The 19,401-nt window shown below is 35.5% G+C and overlaps 1 protein-coding gene across 1 annotated transcript in view; it reads right to left on the bottom strand.

Annotated features, from left to right (window-relative positions):
• Positions 1-229: 229 nt before the first annotated feature.
• Positions 230-19,401, bottom strand: part of LOC102554937 (transmembrane protein 182-like) — a 66,960-nt gene continuing 47,788 nt past the window's right edge. The window contains exon 5 of the mRNA XM_008773359.4: positions 230-3,390. Coding sequence (XP_008771581.2) covers positions 3,158-3,390 — 233 coding nt within the window. The 3' untranslated portion in view covers positions 230-3,157. The remainder of the gene's footprint in view (positions 3,391-19,401) is intronic.

The raw sequence follows: 19,401 nt of genomic DNA, 5'->3' as shown, positions 1-19,401 counted from the left end.
ATTTTCCTTAATGTGACACCAGGATGTTATTGTTGACTTGTATAATCTATGAATTTGATAACTACAAGGCAATTATATTTATGCTATTGTGACCTTAATGAGCACATTTACCAATAGGAACTATGCATTTTCTATTTAAAGTCTTTTAACTTTTAAAACTTTTTCTATACTGTACCACAGTACTGACTCATCTAAGGGAGCAGATTCATCAAATGAAATGTTGCTAGTCTAGAAATATTTACTCCAAAACCATTTTCTTTGCATACCAGAACATATGCTTTATTTTAAAAATGCTTTTAAAAACACGTTTATTGCTACACATTGTTCATACTCTTGGAAACTTGAAAAAGCTTTACAAATTTGACAGATCTGCTCTTTCCAGCCATTTCATTATATCTTAAACTCTTTTCTTCCCCAGTTCTTCAGATAAACCCACCAGGTACCAGCTACCACAATGGTGTTTCTCCATGGCATTATATATTATAGGATAGAAACCATTATTACAGGAGGAAATAGGTTTGTGTCCATGCTCCACATTTATCTGTAATATTAATATTACATGCAAAGAAATAGTAGACAAGTAAAACATTGTGATAAAATTTTCATTTTTATTTTATAAATTATAAAAGAAAAAAATATTGTCACCACAATAATTATTGATACAAATCACTGTCTTGATGCATATCCCTTGGTTTATAAATATGTATATGCATGACTGTGTCTATACATAAATAAACAAGCAGAGCTCTGTAAAAACAAATTATCACATTGTAAAGCTACTGAGACTGAGGAAATGGTCACATGAGACACTGTAAAATTGAAAAGTGATGATGTGTATTCATTGATAGTGTCACTATTACAAGATAAACAAAAAATGTGCCATTTCATTCAAATATGAGTGAACAAGCCAACTGAATATTATTTTGAATTATGTGTTTCTATATGTGCCTTCTCATACATGTACATACACTATAATTTCTTTCTTCATTACTTTCACATTTCACAGCCTTAAAATAAGTAGGAATACACATTCTCATTAATTAATATTAATAGGGAATATACTGTTCACCCTCATTCCCAAATTTCATTCTGTCCCAATAACTTTCTTAGTACAAAAAAAATTCCCATATTCATTTGGGACTTGAAATAATCCTGATGTTATGCAATGATTACATGGGATAAGTCATTTGACATGGGTTTCACATATACTGACTCTGTCTTATAAATTAAGTTATTAAGAGAGAAACTACTTATAATCTGAGGTTAATTTCTCATGTCTCTAGCCTAAAAATATGGTAAAGTAAGTATGAACCACTCTTTCCCTTCAGTTCCTCTAAAATATGTTTATTCTATTTATAGGTAATAGCTCAAGACTGCAAGCATCCTCATTTTCTGTCCTAGTAATATCCATCTTAACAGAAGACTGCCAATTCCGTGAAAAATGACTTCCCACTTAGGCCTGTCCTGGAAACCAAGTAGTTTTCTAAATGTTAAAGGTAAAACTTCACTTCTGGTAGCTGAATCTCTATGCTTTGCCTCTCAGTACATGTGAATTCTATATATGCTCAAAGGTCATTACCAAATGGTAATTTCCAACATTTTTTTTACTTCAAACATTCTATCTCTAGAAACCCAGCTCAGGATTCTTTTAAATGTGAAAGATATACATGCAAGGGAAGTAGCAACTGATATAATGGTTCATGGTTCAAAATTTACTTTATTGGTAAAAATTTAAATCTAGAAATCGAATGAAATACACAGAAAGGTAACATTTAGGACAAACTAAATTTAAATTTATAATACTTGGTATGAAACTAAAACATGTACATAAATATGTCATAATAGCTGAATGCTTACTGACAGCTGCAGCAGAGAAGAATCATTAGCAATTACTGAAACTTTTAAATGGGAGAACGAATTTTAATAGTATTTGAAGTTGAGTAACTAAGAACATATACCAGTAGAAAATGAATCCATACAAATGATACATTTTTATTACTGAAAACTACCCTACAAATTCCTATTAAAATTCACCGACAAATTACAGAATATAAAATCTCCCCCAAAAAAATCCTGTTATCTTTTATTTTATCAGTGAGTTGAATATGAGTCTGCATTTGTTTTAGGTTCTGCTATGAATTAAAAGCTAACATAGGCCTTTCCCATCAGCATTTCATTTGGTTGGAATTCTACTTATTAATTCTGATGAGCCTTTTAAAAACGAATAAAGGGCTGGAGAAATGGCTCAGCCGTTAAAGGCTAGGCTCACAGCCAAAAATATAAAAATGAATAAAAATAGTTAAATAATACATAGATGTGATTTAAATAATTAAAAAACTGCAACCTTTCCAATCATCCTGCAGTGAAGAATTCACATTCTATGGTACAGTTAATCCCCTAGCCACGAGAAGCCTTTTTGTTCAGATTGGCAACATGACCTTTTGTATTTACTCAAGTGGAACAGTGTGCATTGTGCAATATTTTCATAAATCTCCTGCTCATGTGAAATTTCTTTGTGTTTGAAGGATATGTGATGTGGAACATAAGACTATAAAACAGTTGACTTTTCAGGTGTAGCTGTTTCTAGTCATCTGACTGAAACGTACCTGCATTAACTGTTGTTGAATATACCTGTTCAAAGACAAGAGGGGGAAATTTGGTACTCCCCCTTCAAACACCCAAGCTTTTAGAGGAAAATTAGTCATTGGTACTCTTGTCCATTAGCTGTGATTAATTGGTTTTTTCAACTAAATCAGATGATTCAAACTTAACTCCCGATAAAAAGAAAATTCCGACTATAAATTGGTTAATGTTGAAAGGCTGCAAATTACATAATAGCACCAGAGAATTTGAGATCATCCTCACTCTTGTAAATATTTGTGATGTATTTCAAAACCCAGAGACAACCATTTTATCTTCACATCTAGACAGCAAATTCCTCCTCCCTCAAGTTCTTAGAAATGGCTTCTCTTACTTTTTACTTTATAGCACCTCTTTGCAAATGGAATCCATTTGGCTACACCAGGTTATACATGTGTATTGATAATAAATGATCCTCCATTGCTTGGCTCATATCCAAGTCTCAAATTTGCTTTGTTCAAGTATCCTTCATAAATATGACCAGGTTTCACTGTGCATTTTAGGGATTTTATCTTGTTCATTTCTGAAGCTTCTCAAGGTGCCGACCAATGAAATGAAACATAATTCCTGACATACACACAAAGGGAGTTCCAAAAGCAGCAAATGTGAAAGACCATCCATATTTTACGTCAATGAGGACATTTTCAGGAACACACATGTTGCTCCTTTCTATAGATATATATTTTGGAAAATCAACAGCATATTCCTTCCACAGTACAAACAGACTGAGGATCAGACTGAACAGAGCCCCTGTGAAAGAAAAGAAAGATATATATTTGTGCAGTATACATTATAGCGTCTTAAATTTATTACCCATACCATAAACAAAATTGACAAATACTTCCCTATTAAGGTTTGTTTTACATACAAGAAACACATAACATGTTATTTATTTCCTTGAAATTTAAAACATAAAGTCTATACTTACCTTTGTACAGCAATGTTTTATACTCCATTACTGTTTCAAATTGAACTGTTTTCCATACCATAAAAATAGATTATATATATATATATATATATGATTCGTTCCTACGTTCATTTTATGAATATTTTCAGGGCTATTTGGTATTGGATAACCAATCCAATCCATGTGCATTTCCCCAGGAAAGACTATTTCTCTCAACTCTCACCATTCCCTAGCTACCTGTAGTTCTTTGTTTAAGATGGTCTTTCCCCCATCCACCCGAGCATGTCTATTTTTCTTTTTGTTCAGATCATATTTATGCAGTCATGTTACTGATATACTTTTAACAAATTCTTATTCTATAATGCAATTAAAATGAGGTCACGAGTAAAACTTCTTTTGAATGCCCAAAGAAATTATATTTACATGAACCTATATCATACTCAGATATAGGTACTATAATATTTTGTTATTATTTTCAGTTGAGATACCACAAATTTCCAAATGATTGTACATATCTGTACTTTATATAGTGTAAGTGTCTTACACATTGCATTTACTTAAAAATTGTCAGTGACTGAATTACTATTGATTTTATGGTTATGGTAATTATTTTTATAAAAATTACAAGAATTTAAATAAAGTGCTAACCATTGTATTTATTAATAGACACATAGCCCTCCAAATCAATTTAATTGAAATTAAGGTGATACTATACCAGTTGTCTGTGGGCTGTGGACCATGCAGGAAACTTGGTGAAGTTCAGTAGGTTGGAAGCCCCAAAACCTCATGCATACCAGTGGATGATAAGAGTTTCATCTGCTTCCAACCGGACCCCTGTCTCATGACCATACCAGTCCATAGAGAGGATCATGACAATCAGTCAAATAGGGGCAGTGCCCAAGCCCCTCCACATGCAGATGAGGCAAAACCTAACATCTCAGACCAAGCCAATAGAAAGCATCTGTTGTCAAGTCCCAAACCACCCCAAAAATGTATGGAAGATCTTATCCACAAGGAATGAAAGTGTGAGAGTTAGTGCATCATGGATCGTCTGAGAACTTCTGTCACATAAGAAGTATATCACTTCTTGGGGAAGGATACTCTCTCCTGAAGCTTTCACAGCTGGAAGCTACCAGGACCCACTGTGGTGGTCCCTTCCTGCCCAGTGGCCCTGACCTAGGTTCCTGGCTGCTGTACTTGCTTGCTTGACAAGCCCTCTTCCAGTGTCTTGCCTCTTTGAGCTGACTTCCAAGCAGCTGCAGTGTCAGGAGTAGCAGTTGCTAGAGCAGCGAGCATCGGTGGAAGTTGCACTTCCTTCTCCTTGCTTGTGCCTCCAGCCTGCCTTCCATGTAGTAGTGTCTGTTTGTAACAGTAGATGCATAAGAGAGCCTTGAACCAACTCCCACCTTCCCTTAGCTTGGTTGTTCCTGCTGGGCCAAAGCCCCCACAGAGTCTCTGTAGATAGCATCCAGTAGACAGACCAGCAACTGACTGAAGCCTAATGTGTGGCCAGAAGAGTGGACACAATGTAACTGATACTATGGGAAGTTGAGCACCGCATCCACCAAATCCAATATGCCAAGGGAATGCTCCCATTGAATAAGATATTTCATTTCTTTTCTGTGATGCAAAACTCCTCTGTGCATAAAAATATCCCTGAAGGTCAGGGAGATATGTACTCTACTAAAATCCCACAGAATAAAAATAGCCAAAAAACAAGCCTCCTTTTTCTGAGAGGAAATTTGCTCCCCTGGCTGTCAAGATCCTTTGTTAAACCATAAAACAACTACAAGAGAAAGTATACTGCAGACATTCCTGAGTCCTTTCAATGCCAGATAACCTCCTCAGCAGCAGTTGTTCTCCAAAACCTGGGGGCCCTGGACTTACTGACTGCTTAACAGGGAGGGATTTGCTGGGGGGAGGAATGTCGCTTCTATGTCAATGAATCTTGGCTGGTAGAACAAGATGTCCAATGCTCCAAAAGCTCTAGAGGAAACTCTGGGCATGTTATGTTCCCAATACCCCAACCCTTGGTACTCTAACCTTAGTTTGGCTTCTTTGCCTCCTTGGCCCAGTACTAGAAATTAAATCTTGCTTTTTTTGGGCACCTTGTCTCATCCAATTTCTAAAGCAGCAGATGAGTGGCATTGTAAAGATCACTACTAATCAATATCAAACTGTTCCTAACATAGGAGACTGCTATTCTGATGACAACTCTCTTTTATAAAAAAGAAAAAAGAGAAGTTGTAGGCAAGTGGACTGTGCCAGGAAAATTGGTAAGGTTGAGTGGATTGAAAGCCTCAGAACCTCATACATACCAGAGGATGGTAGGATCTTTATCTGCTTCCAACCATGACCCTGACATGTGACCATAGCACCTCATGGAGAAGGTCATGACAATCAGACGCATAGGGGCAGTGCTCCGAGCCCCTCCACATGCAGGTGAGGCATCCCTAACATCTCAGTCCAAGCCAATAGGAAATATCTGCTGTCAGACCCCAACCCACCACAAAATGTATGAAAGATCCTGTCCAGAAGAAATAAAGGTGTGAGAGTTACTCATCATGGATCGTCTGAGAGCTCTGTCACGTAAGAAGTATGACACTTGAGGAAGAGGACTCTCTCCTGAAGTTTTTACAACTGGAAGCTGCCAGGGCCCATTGTGCTGGTCACTTTCTATCCCCTGCCTGGTGATCCTGATCTCTGTTCCTGGCTGCTACACCTCACTTGCTACCCAAGCCCCCTGCCAGCTCTGCACAGAGTAATGTCTTGCCTCTTTAAGCTGATTTCAAAGTAGCTGAGGTGTCAGGATCACCAGTGGCTGGGGCAGCTGGGGAGGTTGCACATCCCTCTCCTTGGTTGTGCCTCCAGCCTGCCTTCCATGTAACAGTGTCTCCAGCAGCCGCTCACCCCTTCATTTGGATGTTCCAGCCAGACTAAAACCCCTGCAGATCTCTGTGAATAGCATCCAGTACACAGACCAGCAGTTGTTTTTATAAATTCAAAGCCTGCAACCTAACAATAGAATTCCAGGAATTTGCATCCTTTAATTGTGGAGTAGAGAAGATAATTTGCGATAAAAATCCTTTGCAAGTTGTATCTGTAAATCAGCTCCGGGCCCAAATTTTGTAAAAGACTAGTGATAAACCAGAGTCACTAAGTTACCTACAACATCTGTAATTCCATGTAAAACCTTGTTAGACAGATGAGTAGGCTTTTTGTGATTTTTATTTGTTTTGTCTGTGTGTGTGTGTGTGTGTGTGTGTGTGTGTGTGTGTGTGTGTGTGTGTGTGTATCAAGCAGACCTTCCTTTTCATATGCCATCTGCTAGATGCACTCAAAAAAGATCTCTCATGTTTGAGGAGGTAACTTCATGGGTAATGCTTGGGCTTGTGGTGAAGTTTGATGGCTTGAGTTTGAATCTCCAGAACCTATATAAAACTGGGTGCAAGAGTATGCAACTGTAATCCCATTGATCCTATAACAAAATGAGAGATGGATAGCAGAAATGGACTGATGTAAGGTGTGTGATGTAAACTAAAATTGCAAACAAAAAAAGAGACTGTCACAAACAGGGTGGAAGGTGAGAACCAGCCCCAAGTTTGCTCTCTGACATCTATACATGCACTATGGTAAATGTGTATCTGCACTTACACACACAAACATAAGAGCAGGCACACTGTACACATATATACACACATCATATTAACAAAATAGAAAACCCGGTTTCCACTTTATGTTTTTCCATTTTGTATATCTTGAGTTTCTACTATGTCTACATCATTAGGTTGATCAAGTAGTCATCATTACCAATTTTAATCTATTTCAAAGTTATAAAGGGTAATTTGTAGGTTTTTATGCTACAAAATCATACTTTTGATAAAGCATTGGATTTGTTAATTTAATAATTCTATTTAACAAACACACAATTTTAATAAGATACATATGTATGTATGAATGTAAAATACTAAATTTGGACAAAGCAGGAAACTTCTTATTAATTTTCACCACCATAATCATTGTTCATTTAACAAAAATTCTCTAATAAAAATAATACTGTTATTTTTAGACTATAGTCAGAAGAAAGCATATATATATATATATATATATATATATATTAAAGTCCAGAAACTAAAGTATTAAATGCTATCTTCCTTAAAACATATATGTTAATTATATCATGGCCTGTTGGTTTAAGTTAAATGTAACAAATAAGCAATTTACATTTAATATACAGTTTTGTCCTTAAAGTACCAATTAATCAAACTTAGACAAATTGCTGTGTTCATAAATTAATAGCCACATATTCTTCAGGAAATACAATACATCTATAAGAATGTAATTAAACCTTTATTGCTTGTGTAACTTTAAATTAAATTAATGGGATGGCAAGTGAACCTCATTAAACATTCTTCTTGATATTAATTTATGTTTTATTAACATGCTATACTAACCTGAATATACATAAAAGAAAGAGTAATCCTTTGGGGCACATGACAAATACATACTAATAAAATAGTTTGGGAATTTAGGGAAAAAAATCTTTTTCTCCAGTGTTTAAACAGTATTTCAAGAAGAAATTCAATTGTTGCATTATACATTCATCTATATTATATGGAAATTGTCAGTTCTTGAGTGAATCCAAAGACATGGTAAGAAATCAAAATATTTCCTCCAATTTTGATAAGATCATACTTATCAAATGTGAGAAGGATGAATATTTTAGGAACAGCGAAGATTCCTTGTCCATGTTATCACCATCACCATCACCATCATCACTACCATCATCATCATCATTTGTTGTGGTCTTTTCTTCAAATGGTTCAGATTGTTAATGGCAGGGGATATATATATATATATATATATATATATATATATATATATATATGTGTGTGTGTGTGTGTATATACATATATATATATATATATATATATTCTGAGAAGATATATTTCAGGAAAAGGTTAGGTGACTGCTAAGCACAGGACAATGTAATTCATTTGCCCTTTTAAAAGGAAAAGGCCCCCAAAGAGGCACACCAATGAAGAATAAACGAAACTCTTTATCACCCCCAGCTAGTTAGCAATGGAATATATAGAATTGCTGTTCCTTCAGTTCCTTGAAGAAATAAATATATTCTAACCCCTTTCAGAATACCTAACTAAACTTATACTGATTCTCCACCCATTAAAATGTAATATTCATTTTAACAGGTACATTTGTGTTAATTTGCTATGCTACTTTTAAAACCATAAAACTAACACACCAGGGAAAGTACTTTCCAGGCTATTAAATGAGGTGATTTTTTAAAATGTAATTAAGATATACAATCAGTTGACTAAGTTTTTTCCAAAGGACTAACCTAGACACATGAGTGCTTAAAACTGACTTGCAGGAACATCAAAGTTTCATCTACAGATTCAGCCATATGTTGGCATGCTCATGGAGGGATAACACATGGCAAGAACACAATAGTAGTTGATATAGCTGAGTGTGGGCCCTAAAATAAAATGGAAATGTCATATAATAAAAAGATTTTCAGGGGGCTGGAGAGATGGCTCAGTGGTTAAGAGCACTGACTGCTCTTCCAGAGGTCCTGAGTTCGAATCCCAGCAACCACATGGTGGCTCACAACCATCTGTAATGAGATCTGATGCCCTCTTCTGGTGTGTCTGAACACAGCTACAGTGTACTCATATATATTAAATAAATAAAACTTTAAAAAAAGATTTTCAATTATGAAAAACACTGGAAGAAAGCACTGAAATTCAAGCAATATGGCAGCTATAATCAGCCCATAGTTTGCAGATCTATGAGACCTAATACAGAGGGCTCTGATAGCACTGAAGGTGATAAAATTGACAGAATTCAAAAGTTGTGGTGCTTACAGGAAATAAGAAAAGTAGTTCACAAGAAGAAATGTCAAAATTATTGAGCTGTATGTACTAAATAATATTTATATCAGAGTAACAATTACTAGTGTTTCCATGTATAAAGTCTATTAATAGTGATTATGCTCTATAAAACTGTAAAGGACTTTGAATATTTTTCCACAAAGAAATGATTGATTCATTACAAGATAGATATGTATAAATTGGTTATGTATGAATATATATCTATGTTTATAGTTTAGGACTTTAAATAGACTTAATTTAAGCATCTTTAAGGCTGTAGTAATTTATTTGATAACACATAACTAGTATATTATCAGTTTGAATCTTTACTGCAGCAATGAAGGGAGTTATATTGTAGAAGGAACCAAACAATATGCCACAGAAAATAAAGATACTTGTTAAACCCATGTTTGAGATAAGAAGCTCTAGGAAATAAAATTTAATATCATTTAAAAATTATTAAATTATTTAAAAATATCTAATAGTAATAGAAATGAGTTTCTCTGAGCACAGAACAAATCCTGGTAAAGTTCATTTTTTATAAGTTGAATATATATATATATATATATATACATATATATATACACACACTCATATATGTGTATGTGTACGTGTGTGTATACATATATATGCATATCATGTGCAAATAGTTTACACAATGTATAGGTTGATTTTTCTTTTAATTGAATGCTCCATTTGCTATAAAAATATAAATAAATCAGTTTTTACAAAGGCCGAAATATCTGAAGTTTTCCAGGTTGTCAGAAAAATGTTTATGGAAAGCAAACACGTGAATGACCAATAAGTTCTATGTCACTGCTGATCAGGCTAGCACCATCAATTGTGCAAATACAAAACTGAGTGAAACTATCTGAAAAAGAGAGTACATTAAAATGCTAAATGAGTACAGGGAAGGAAGCATGTATATACTATTGTTTGGAATGAAAATTAATGGGTCCATTATTTAGAAAACTATGGAATCTATAAAATATTAAAATAGAATTATGGCCCAGGAATTACTATTATGAGTATATTTTAAAAGCCAATGCACTTAGTATATCCTGGACATACCAACACTCCCATTTTTATTGGAGCTTTTTCAGAACAACTTGGACAGAAAGTACCTTAGTATATACCCTAATGTGAATAAAAAAGTGCTTATGCCCATACCATGCTGTTTTCATTACTGTAGCTCTGTGGTATAACATGAAATCAGGGATGGTGATACCTTCAACAGTATTTTATTTATTTTCTTAAATATGTTTTAATTGAAATAGAATCATGTCACTTTTCCTAACCTTATTTCTCTCTCCTGCCCTTCCAAGGTATCTCTCCCTTCCTTCCAAACCTTCTTCAGTGCCCTCTCCACTATCAAGTCTAGAGGTATTTATATTGTTCAGGGATGTTTTGACTGTCCTGGATCTTGTCTTTGTGAGTGAATTTTGATATTACTTTTTAATTTCTGTGAAGAATTACCTTGGAATTTTGATGTGAATTATAATAAATCTGTAGAATTATTTTGATTGGATGGCCATTTTCACAGTACTAATTCTACCAATCTGTGAGCATGAGAAGTCTTTCCACTCTCTGATATCTTCTTCAATTTCTTTTTATAATAAATTTTATTATATAAGACTGTCAATTCCCTGGGTCTACAAGAGGTCCTGTGGGAGAATATGGTTCTATCTATTGTTCCACTAAATAGACATAGTAATAAACTGTCCCTAAATTCTGATCTTCATACCCATACACTAGAGAACCTCTCAAAGCTCATCAGAGAACTTTTATTTTTTTCAGGAGATGATTAATGCAGAAACCAAGAGCCAGTCAATAGTCAGAGAATACAAGGCTGTGGAACACTCAGCTATAAATGAACATCTATATCATACACTTCCCACCCACCAAGATTTATGAATCACTGAGGAAGAGTGAGCAGAAATATTGCAATAGCTAAAAGTAGTGGATATCTGCAGAAAACCATTATGTGCTAGAAGCAACAGGGACTCTAAACACACGAAATCACAGTATCTTTGTCTGCATGCAGAAGATCAAGCCAGTCAAAATCTCAGCATGGATGGGAAAAGGTCTCATAGTTACATTTCTAAGTGAGAAGCTACTGATAATTGAGGAGAGCTGGCCAGTAGACATTCAGTTTTCTTCATGATGTAGCCCTGAAGAAGCTACTGACCCTTCAGTGGGGGTAATGGAGATGGTAAGTTATTTGAAATCAGTAATCATTTCACTCTCTGCATGTCAATACCTTATGTTATATATCTTAAACATAGGTAATTTAAAATGACAATGACAATATTTCAGGGATTTTTTACAAGTCTGTCAATACGCAGGATGTAGGAGCCCAGACATGCAAGCAGATTGAGATTGTAGTCCGCAACTGTGATTAAGTTTATGATAAAGTTTGAATAATAAATCATTTCCCTCCAATAGATTCTAGGTAGCCTTCAGGAAAATTTACTAGAGCTTCTCTTACCAAACTTCAACCATCCCTACTGAACTGAATGGGTTAAATTAATGTTTTGTTCACATATCTGTCTTCCTTGAAAAAAAATCTTATCTATTAATTTATACTCCACAAATGATTATTCATATGTATATAGATATAGATATAGATATCAACTTTTCTCTAAAGTCAAATCCACATTTCCAGTGTACTTAATCATAATATAAACATATCTGTGTTCCCATAGGTGACTATCATTCAGTAACTTACATCTGAAACCTAAAAGCCAGCTTTTCCTCCCTTCCTGATTATGTATGTTCTTATATTTGCTAACTGTGGTGATTTGAATGAGAATATTCTTTATAGGCTCTTTGAGTCCTCAGCCAGTGGTATTGTGGTGGAACTTTTAGGGGGAACTTTTTTTGTATAGTTTTGACAGAAGAAATACTTTAATAGAGATGGGCTTTTAGAGAATATAGCCTTAAGCCCACTTGTAGCTTACTCTCTCCTCCTGCAGGTAATCAAAGATGTTTTTTCATCAGCTTTCTGTCCCTCTGTCTATGCCTATGCCTCCTCCTCCATTATGAACTCTTATATTTCAGATATCATAAGCCAAAATAATTTCTTCTATAAATTACTTCTGGTCATGGTATTTTACCACCACAATGTTAAACTAATACACTATAATGTAATGGTCCATGGTTTGCCAAAGAATGATACCTGAGACTCAAATAGTATGCAAAAACAAAGGGCATTTTATTCTACAGAAGTCCAAAATGCTGGTTGTCTATTGTTTACAGAGACATAGACAGCCAGGTAAGATTGCAGGCCCAATTTAAAGCACATTAACAGATTCCAGGGAGGGGCAGATGATCTTTATCTTGAATGATTGGCTCAATCTCTAGGGGTGTGGGAGTCGTTGGGATTGTCTAGGGCTCTCGGGGCATTCCAGAACCTTTGTTGAAGGCTTGGGGTCTGGAAACTGTTGCTAAGGATTCCTGCAAACTGTTGCTGACTCATTGCCCTTCCTGCAAACTGTTGCTGACTCATTGCCCTTGCCTCAAGCAACAAGGTGTCAGGGCAGCTTCTGGATAGCAGGGCAGTTTCTGATTGGCTGCCCACAGCCTGTGGTTTTATCACTAACAGTCTTGCCTGGACTTGCCCAGGTCTGAGGAGCAGCATCTGGGAAAGAGAGATCTAGGCCTAGTTTCCTGAACTACAAATTTCAAACTGGTCGTGCTGTCAGCTTGTGTCACTCCTTTAATAGTGATTTATGAGTCAGCATCCTAGATATCTGTGCCCATCAAGGGTTTTATACTCATACTGATACTGTTATATAGGAAAAAATCATTTTACTTTAGAGACATAGAAAATAAAGCATAGAGAGAACTAGTAACTTTCCCAAAATTGCAGTTATATAGAAAAAACAATATTTAAAGATGGACATATGCCATAACTAGCTTAAAGAATATAATATTTCAAGTCTCACCTTACAGTAAATGCTTCACAATTCTGTTTTTTGTTTTTGTTTTTGTTTTTAATTTTTTGCTTTAATGGCTAAAATCCCCAAATATATTATTCCAAAGAACAGAGATTTTAAAAGTATTTGTGAACATATCAATGCAAACCTCTTTCAATTTGAATTGCTTTTAAATTTATTTTGATTAGCTTACACAGAATTACGTTTCATTTTGAAAAGAAAATTATACAGATTTAAGGTTTAAAATATAAAATTAAAAGAGTAAGTTTCTAAACACTGTCCAGGCAGGGCGGGGCCTGCCCTACAGCCAAGACTGACAGGCCATAAAGATACAGAAGGGCACCTCCCCCAGTTTACTCAGAGTCACACCTTAACTAGATGTCCTTCAAACCCTGATACGCCCCTAGCTTCTAAAATCCTGACCGCCCCAGTCAGCATGTACTCTTCTGCTGTGCTGTAATCTCACTGCCATGTTTGAATGAGCCAATCACTTATAGCCATGCCAGAAATTAGCCAATTGTGTGTAACAGTGCCAACCCCCCTAGCCTTCCCTATATAAACCCCTGACTTTTGAGTTTCAGGGTCAACACCTCTGTCTCCTGCACAGGATTCGTGTCGACCCGGAGATCCCCGTAATAGATCTCCGTAATAAACCTCGCCTTTGCTTATTACATCCAAAATGGTCTCTCTGTGTCTGGGGTCCGCGATTTCCCGCGACTTTAGAAAGGGTCTCTCTTCGGGGATCTTTCATTTGGGGGCTCGTCCGGGATCGGTGTTTCCTGGGGCGCACCATCCTGAGACTCAAGCTAGGATCTTCCAATTTTAACAAATTTTGTGGATGGGTTTATTGGTATATTTCCTGTATCTATGTTTGTATACCACTTGCATGCCTGGTGCCCACGTACCCTGGAACTAGAGTTACAGCTGGTTATGAGTGCCACATGCATGCTGAGAATTGAACCCAGGTCATCTGCAAGAGTAGCTAGTGCCCATCATCACTGAACCACCCCTCTAATAGCTTTGTACGGCATTCTTCAATATATTTTTCTTTATTATCATCCTTCATTCTCTCCCCTGTCCTTTTGCCCCCTTTAGCCCTTTGAATCCAAGTTGATTGCTTTCTACTCCCATGACAAGTGTTCTATTACCTCCCTTTCCTGAGTCCTTCCTCCCTACCTCACCACTCATTGTTTCATTTTCTATTGTCATGATCTATACCTATAATCAATTCTTGCTTTTAATTATTTTATAAAATAAAACATAGATGCTTTTGATAATCTGCAATGTTCTCTTTTATTTGAATTTTAGCTTATGAGCTTTGCCCATCTGCAAGGAGGTATACTCATTTACAACTTTATGTCTGACCAACACCACTTATGTTTCTGGCAGTGTTCAAGTGAGTCACATATTTTTGGTTAATACATACATGTTTCTATCCCACGCTGTTAGCATTTTTGTCTAAGCCCCGCCCCACAATTACCTAGCAACAACCAGGTATGCCTGATGCACTATAAAAGGGACTGTTTGTCTCCTCCTCTCTCTTGCTCTCTTGCCTTCTTGCTCTTTCTCTGTCCTCTCACCCCCTTCCCCACTTCTCTTTCCACATGTTCATGGTCGTCCTCTAATCCTCTGCTCACTTGCTCTCTCTCTCTCTCTCTCTCTCTCTCTCTCTCTCTCTCTCTCTCTCTGCATTTCTCTGTCTCTACTACCCTCTCAACTCCCCTACTCATGTCCTGAATAAACTCTATTCTATATTACGTCCTGAATCTGGTCCCTTAGGAGGAATGGATACCTCAGCATCCTGACTACACACCCACCAAATATATTTCTTCCTTCCATATTTTTTTATAAAACACAACATATGCTGTTACCTATTTTTTGATTCATCTCCAATTATGATCTGATAATGCTTTCGTGTCCATTTCCATGGCATGTGCAGAAAAGCAATATATATATGTGTGTGTGTGTGTGTGTGTGTGTGTGTGTGTGTGTGTGTGTTAAACAGAGACAGGCATGCATATATATATATATACATATATATATATATGTATATATATATATATATATATAATATATTCTCAAAAATATTCCAGTGTACTTGAAAACAAGATGAATGCAGAGGTCACTCAGTAAGCTGTGTTAATGAAAGAATGAGTAAAACTGTCATTGAATAAGATAAATAAAGCTAATTTCTGTATTTTGTCCAGTGGATTAGAATTTCTCCCAACACAATAAAGATGGCAGTCAAATAGTTTTTAAACATTCTTCCTCATACACAGATAAAACTGCTACAAGTAAAGGCAAGTCTCTGAGTATGAGTTTCATGAAGTAGAGATAATTCCAATACCTAATACTAAGTAGAAGATGAGCTGACACAATTCTGTTTAGGTTAGAGCCTAAGACACAAAGACCCAACATGGAAGGTATTGAACAATTGTTGGTCCTGTACAATGCATCCAGACAAAGGATTCAACAGAAATGGCTAACTGACAGTGGCTATAAGCATAGGTTTTCATGAAACACCAATCTAAGGATACTAGTACTGAATAAGAAGAAAATAAAAAGCAATATATCAGCATCAATAGTAAGACAAAGGCAGTGTGAGCGTGCTCTTGATAGGGACAGAATGACTCATTTCTGTCCCTGAGACAAGGCCAGCAGATGTGAGCCTCCACTAGTATAGATGGCTGCCATGGGCATGAGGCTTGTTTATATAGTAATGTACCTATTTTCACATTCCTCTGGGTATGTCCGCTCTGTTATTGTTAACAATTCCATGATAATTAGAAGCAGCATGAGTGCAAGAGGCAAGTGTGTGTCTATCTGAACAGAATGGTAAACTCTGGAACCTTCAAAACAACCCTTAAGGCTGTGGAAAATAACTCTAAAAATATTAGTTCAAAAAATATAATTTCTCAACTATGCAAAAAGTAAAGATGGGGATTCATGAATCTAAAGAAATAGAGGCTGATACATTATAAGCCAACTTGTCAGAAAGATACAAAGACAGGCAGATACAAGTACAGGCATATTCTTGAGTTGGAGGTCAGCTTGGACACAAGTTTAGGCCCAATTGTGGTAGAAATGGTAATTTCAGGATAGGGTCCTATGTAGCTAATTTAGCATCTGTACTTAACAGAGGCAGGTAGATCTCTAAATTCTTTTGCAATGTTAAAAGGAAATGTGTATTTTTTTTTGTCTCCTAAGAATGAAGGGGCTGGGGTCTCCTGATAATGATTCTTAGGATAATCAAAAGGAAATGTATTAAATGACTGGATTCATCTAAACTTGATGTAAAATAAGACTAGGCTTATGATCTTCAAGAGATGAAAGATCCAGAGAATTTTAGAATAAAATGAAAGAACTGCTTAGAGAACTGTCTCAAGCAGAACATAAAGAAGGTGCTGTTTGGAGCTCTTCAGAAAACAGATCACAGAGAAAGAAAGAAAACAGAACAGAGAGAAAGCAGGTTGGAAAGTTGTCTCCAGCAGAGCATAGACTGTCATCTTGGACTCTCCATTTGATTTTGAATCATTTGTTTTTGCTGCTCCCAGATGCCCTTCTCTTCAGAACCTCTCTCTAAACTGAGGCTGGTCCTTGGTAGGCAAAAGTTAGCGAGGTAGTTTAGGTATGAATTCTGAAGAGGTTCAACAATAATTAATGTCACATAGAAGCACACATGGGGGTCTTCCACAGAGGATGAGATAGAAGAGAAGCATCCAAGGTGCTTATGCTTCCACAACATATTTACATTACCTATTATGAACCATGGAAATGTTACAAAATGTTGAATGACTGAAGTAGGCTCTCCAGCATACTCCCAGTGTATTGCTGCAGGAGGTGAGTTTTACTGACCATTTGTCTCCCTTTAAAATAATGTTTTGGAAGTCATTATATATTCAAGTTATCAACTACTCAGATGTGTAGTTTGCAAGTGTTTTATTTCATTCTGTAGATTAGCTTCTCACTCTATTAACTACATTTGTCTACTTTTGCTTTGTCTCCTAAGTTTTTCGAAAAATTTATTGTTGATTCTATCCTCTAGAAACAGTTTTGTTATACATTCTTCTAGTAGCTTTAGCTAATGCATGGAAATATTTAATCCATTTTGAACTGTATTTTGTGACTTCAGATAGAAAGTAGTACAGTTTTGTTCTTATGTATATTGATATCCAGTTTGTCCTATTCTGTTGGGAAAACTGTCTTTTCTCTAGACAATCAGCTTTGCTAAAAATTGATTGGATAGCTGGGCAGGGTGGCATATGCCTTTAATTCCAGCACTTGGGAGGCAGAGGCAGGCAGATCTACATAGTGAGTTCTGGAACAGTTGGAGCAGCAAAGTAAGACTGTCATAAAGACAAACAAACAAAGCAATACAAAAATAATTGATTAGGTATGCAAGTTTACTTTGACATTGTCTTTTTGTTACCTTGTATCTACATTTATTTCAGTAGCACAGTATTTTGATTGTTACAAGATGGTAACATATGCCTTAATCATGCAATATTGAAAAGACAAATATTTTATTTAATTTTTCAATTTTTTATTGAAAATAGATTTTAATATACTATATTATATTGTTTTCTCCTCCCTCAACTCCTCCAAGATATTCCCTACCTCCTATCCAAATCCATACTCTTTCTGAGAAGACAGATGTTTTAACCTGGTTTTGAAACAACACAAACTATGCATTTATCAGAACATATTATTCTACTTATTTGATTAATGTTTATATATTTTTTTAAAAATCTAATTTATAACCAATACTTTTCCAAGCATTATATAAAAATCCCCAAGTCTGCTATTCATAAATGTGGTACAAAACATATTCATGGCTTGAATTCAATAGTGAATTAAAGAACATTTTCCTTTTCTTCTACATGGGAATTTTATTCTTGCTTAGCATGATTGGAAAAAAGAACAAACCACACAGCTAGTGTATAAAGTATCCTGGTAATCTTCAGGTACACACTACATGAACAGAACTGGGATAATTTTTGTCTGTTTACTCACAATCATCTCAGAAGCAAGACATATTAAACTCTTTGTTACCTCACTACTTTGAAAGATAAATATTACTGTTCACATTTGAGAATAGGTGACAGAAAATAAATGTCTGTACAGGTAGTTAAAAATACAGTTTCTATTGGATCAAGAATTTTAGAAGTTTCTGATTAAGCAGTGTTCTCTCTGATCTGTTTCAAAAGTTCAAAAATATAGAAGTACCTAGTATTCTTGAAAGCTGGTAAAGAGTTTAAAATTGCATGAAAATCTTGGAACTTACCAATAAGGTAGGTAAAACAAATTAAAAGCAAAAGCACCACCCTAACTGTAGATAGCACTACCCAATAAAATATTCACCTCATAGGACTAACATCTGTTCCTCTAGAGAACAATAGTTAATACAACTGTACTGCATAAGTTAAAAGCCAATGAGTTTGTTTCATTAGCATTTTCTACTTAATGTATCTGGGTAATGGCTAACTACAACTCACTGACATGAAAAACAAAATTATGAATAAGAGAGCAAGTGTGCTTCTATAAGAAACTCTTCAGATTCTACCTGCCATCAACATTACATAGCTGTCATTCTCTACCTGGATTGTTTCCTTAATAATAGCCTTTAGTTCTATTCATGTTGCATTTGATAGGATTGTATAATTTTGATGACTGAACAGGTTCTCATTTTGTATATATACCACATTTTTAAAAAAATCTGGGTTGGGGATTTAGCTCAGTGGTTAAGCGCTTGCCTAGCAAGCACAAGGCCCTGGGTTTGGTCCCCAGCTCCGGAAAACAAAAACAAAACAAACAAAAACAAAAAAAAAATCTATTCAGCAGGTCAAATACTTAGGTTTCTTCCATGCTTTGACTGCTATGAATAATATTGAGACAGTAGTTATCCCCTTAATATATTCAATCTATTTTGAATTTATAGCCACCTATTAGGAATTTTCTCATGGTTTGGTTCAAATAATTAACAAGGAAGTATGTTTTAAGTAAAACCTTTATTTTGGTTCAGGTT

The sequence above is a fragment of the Rattus norvegicus genome, chromosome X (genome assembly GCF_036323735.1).
Source record: "Rattus norvegicus strain BN/NHsdMcwi chromosome X, GRCr8, whole genome shotgun sequence".
Taxonomy (NCBI): Eukaryota; Metazoa; Chordata; class Mammalia; order Rodentia; family Muridae; genus Rattus; species Rattus norvegicus.
The sequence above is the reverse complement of the archived record's forward strand: the minus strand, read 5'-3'. Positions and strand labels throughout refer to the sequence as shown.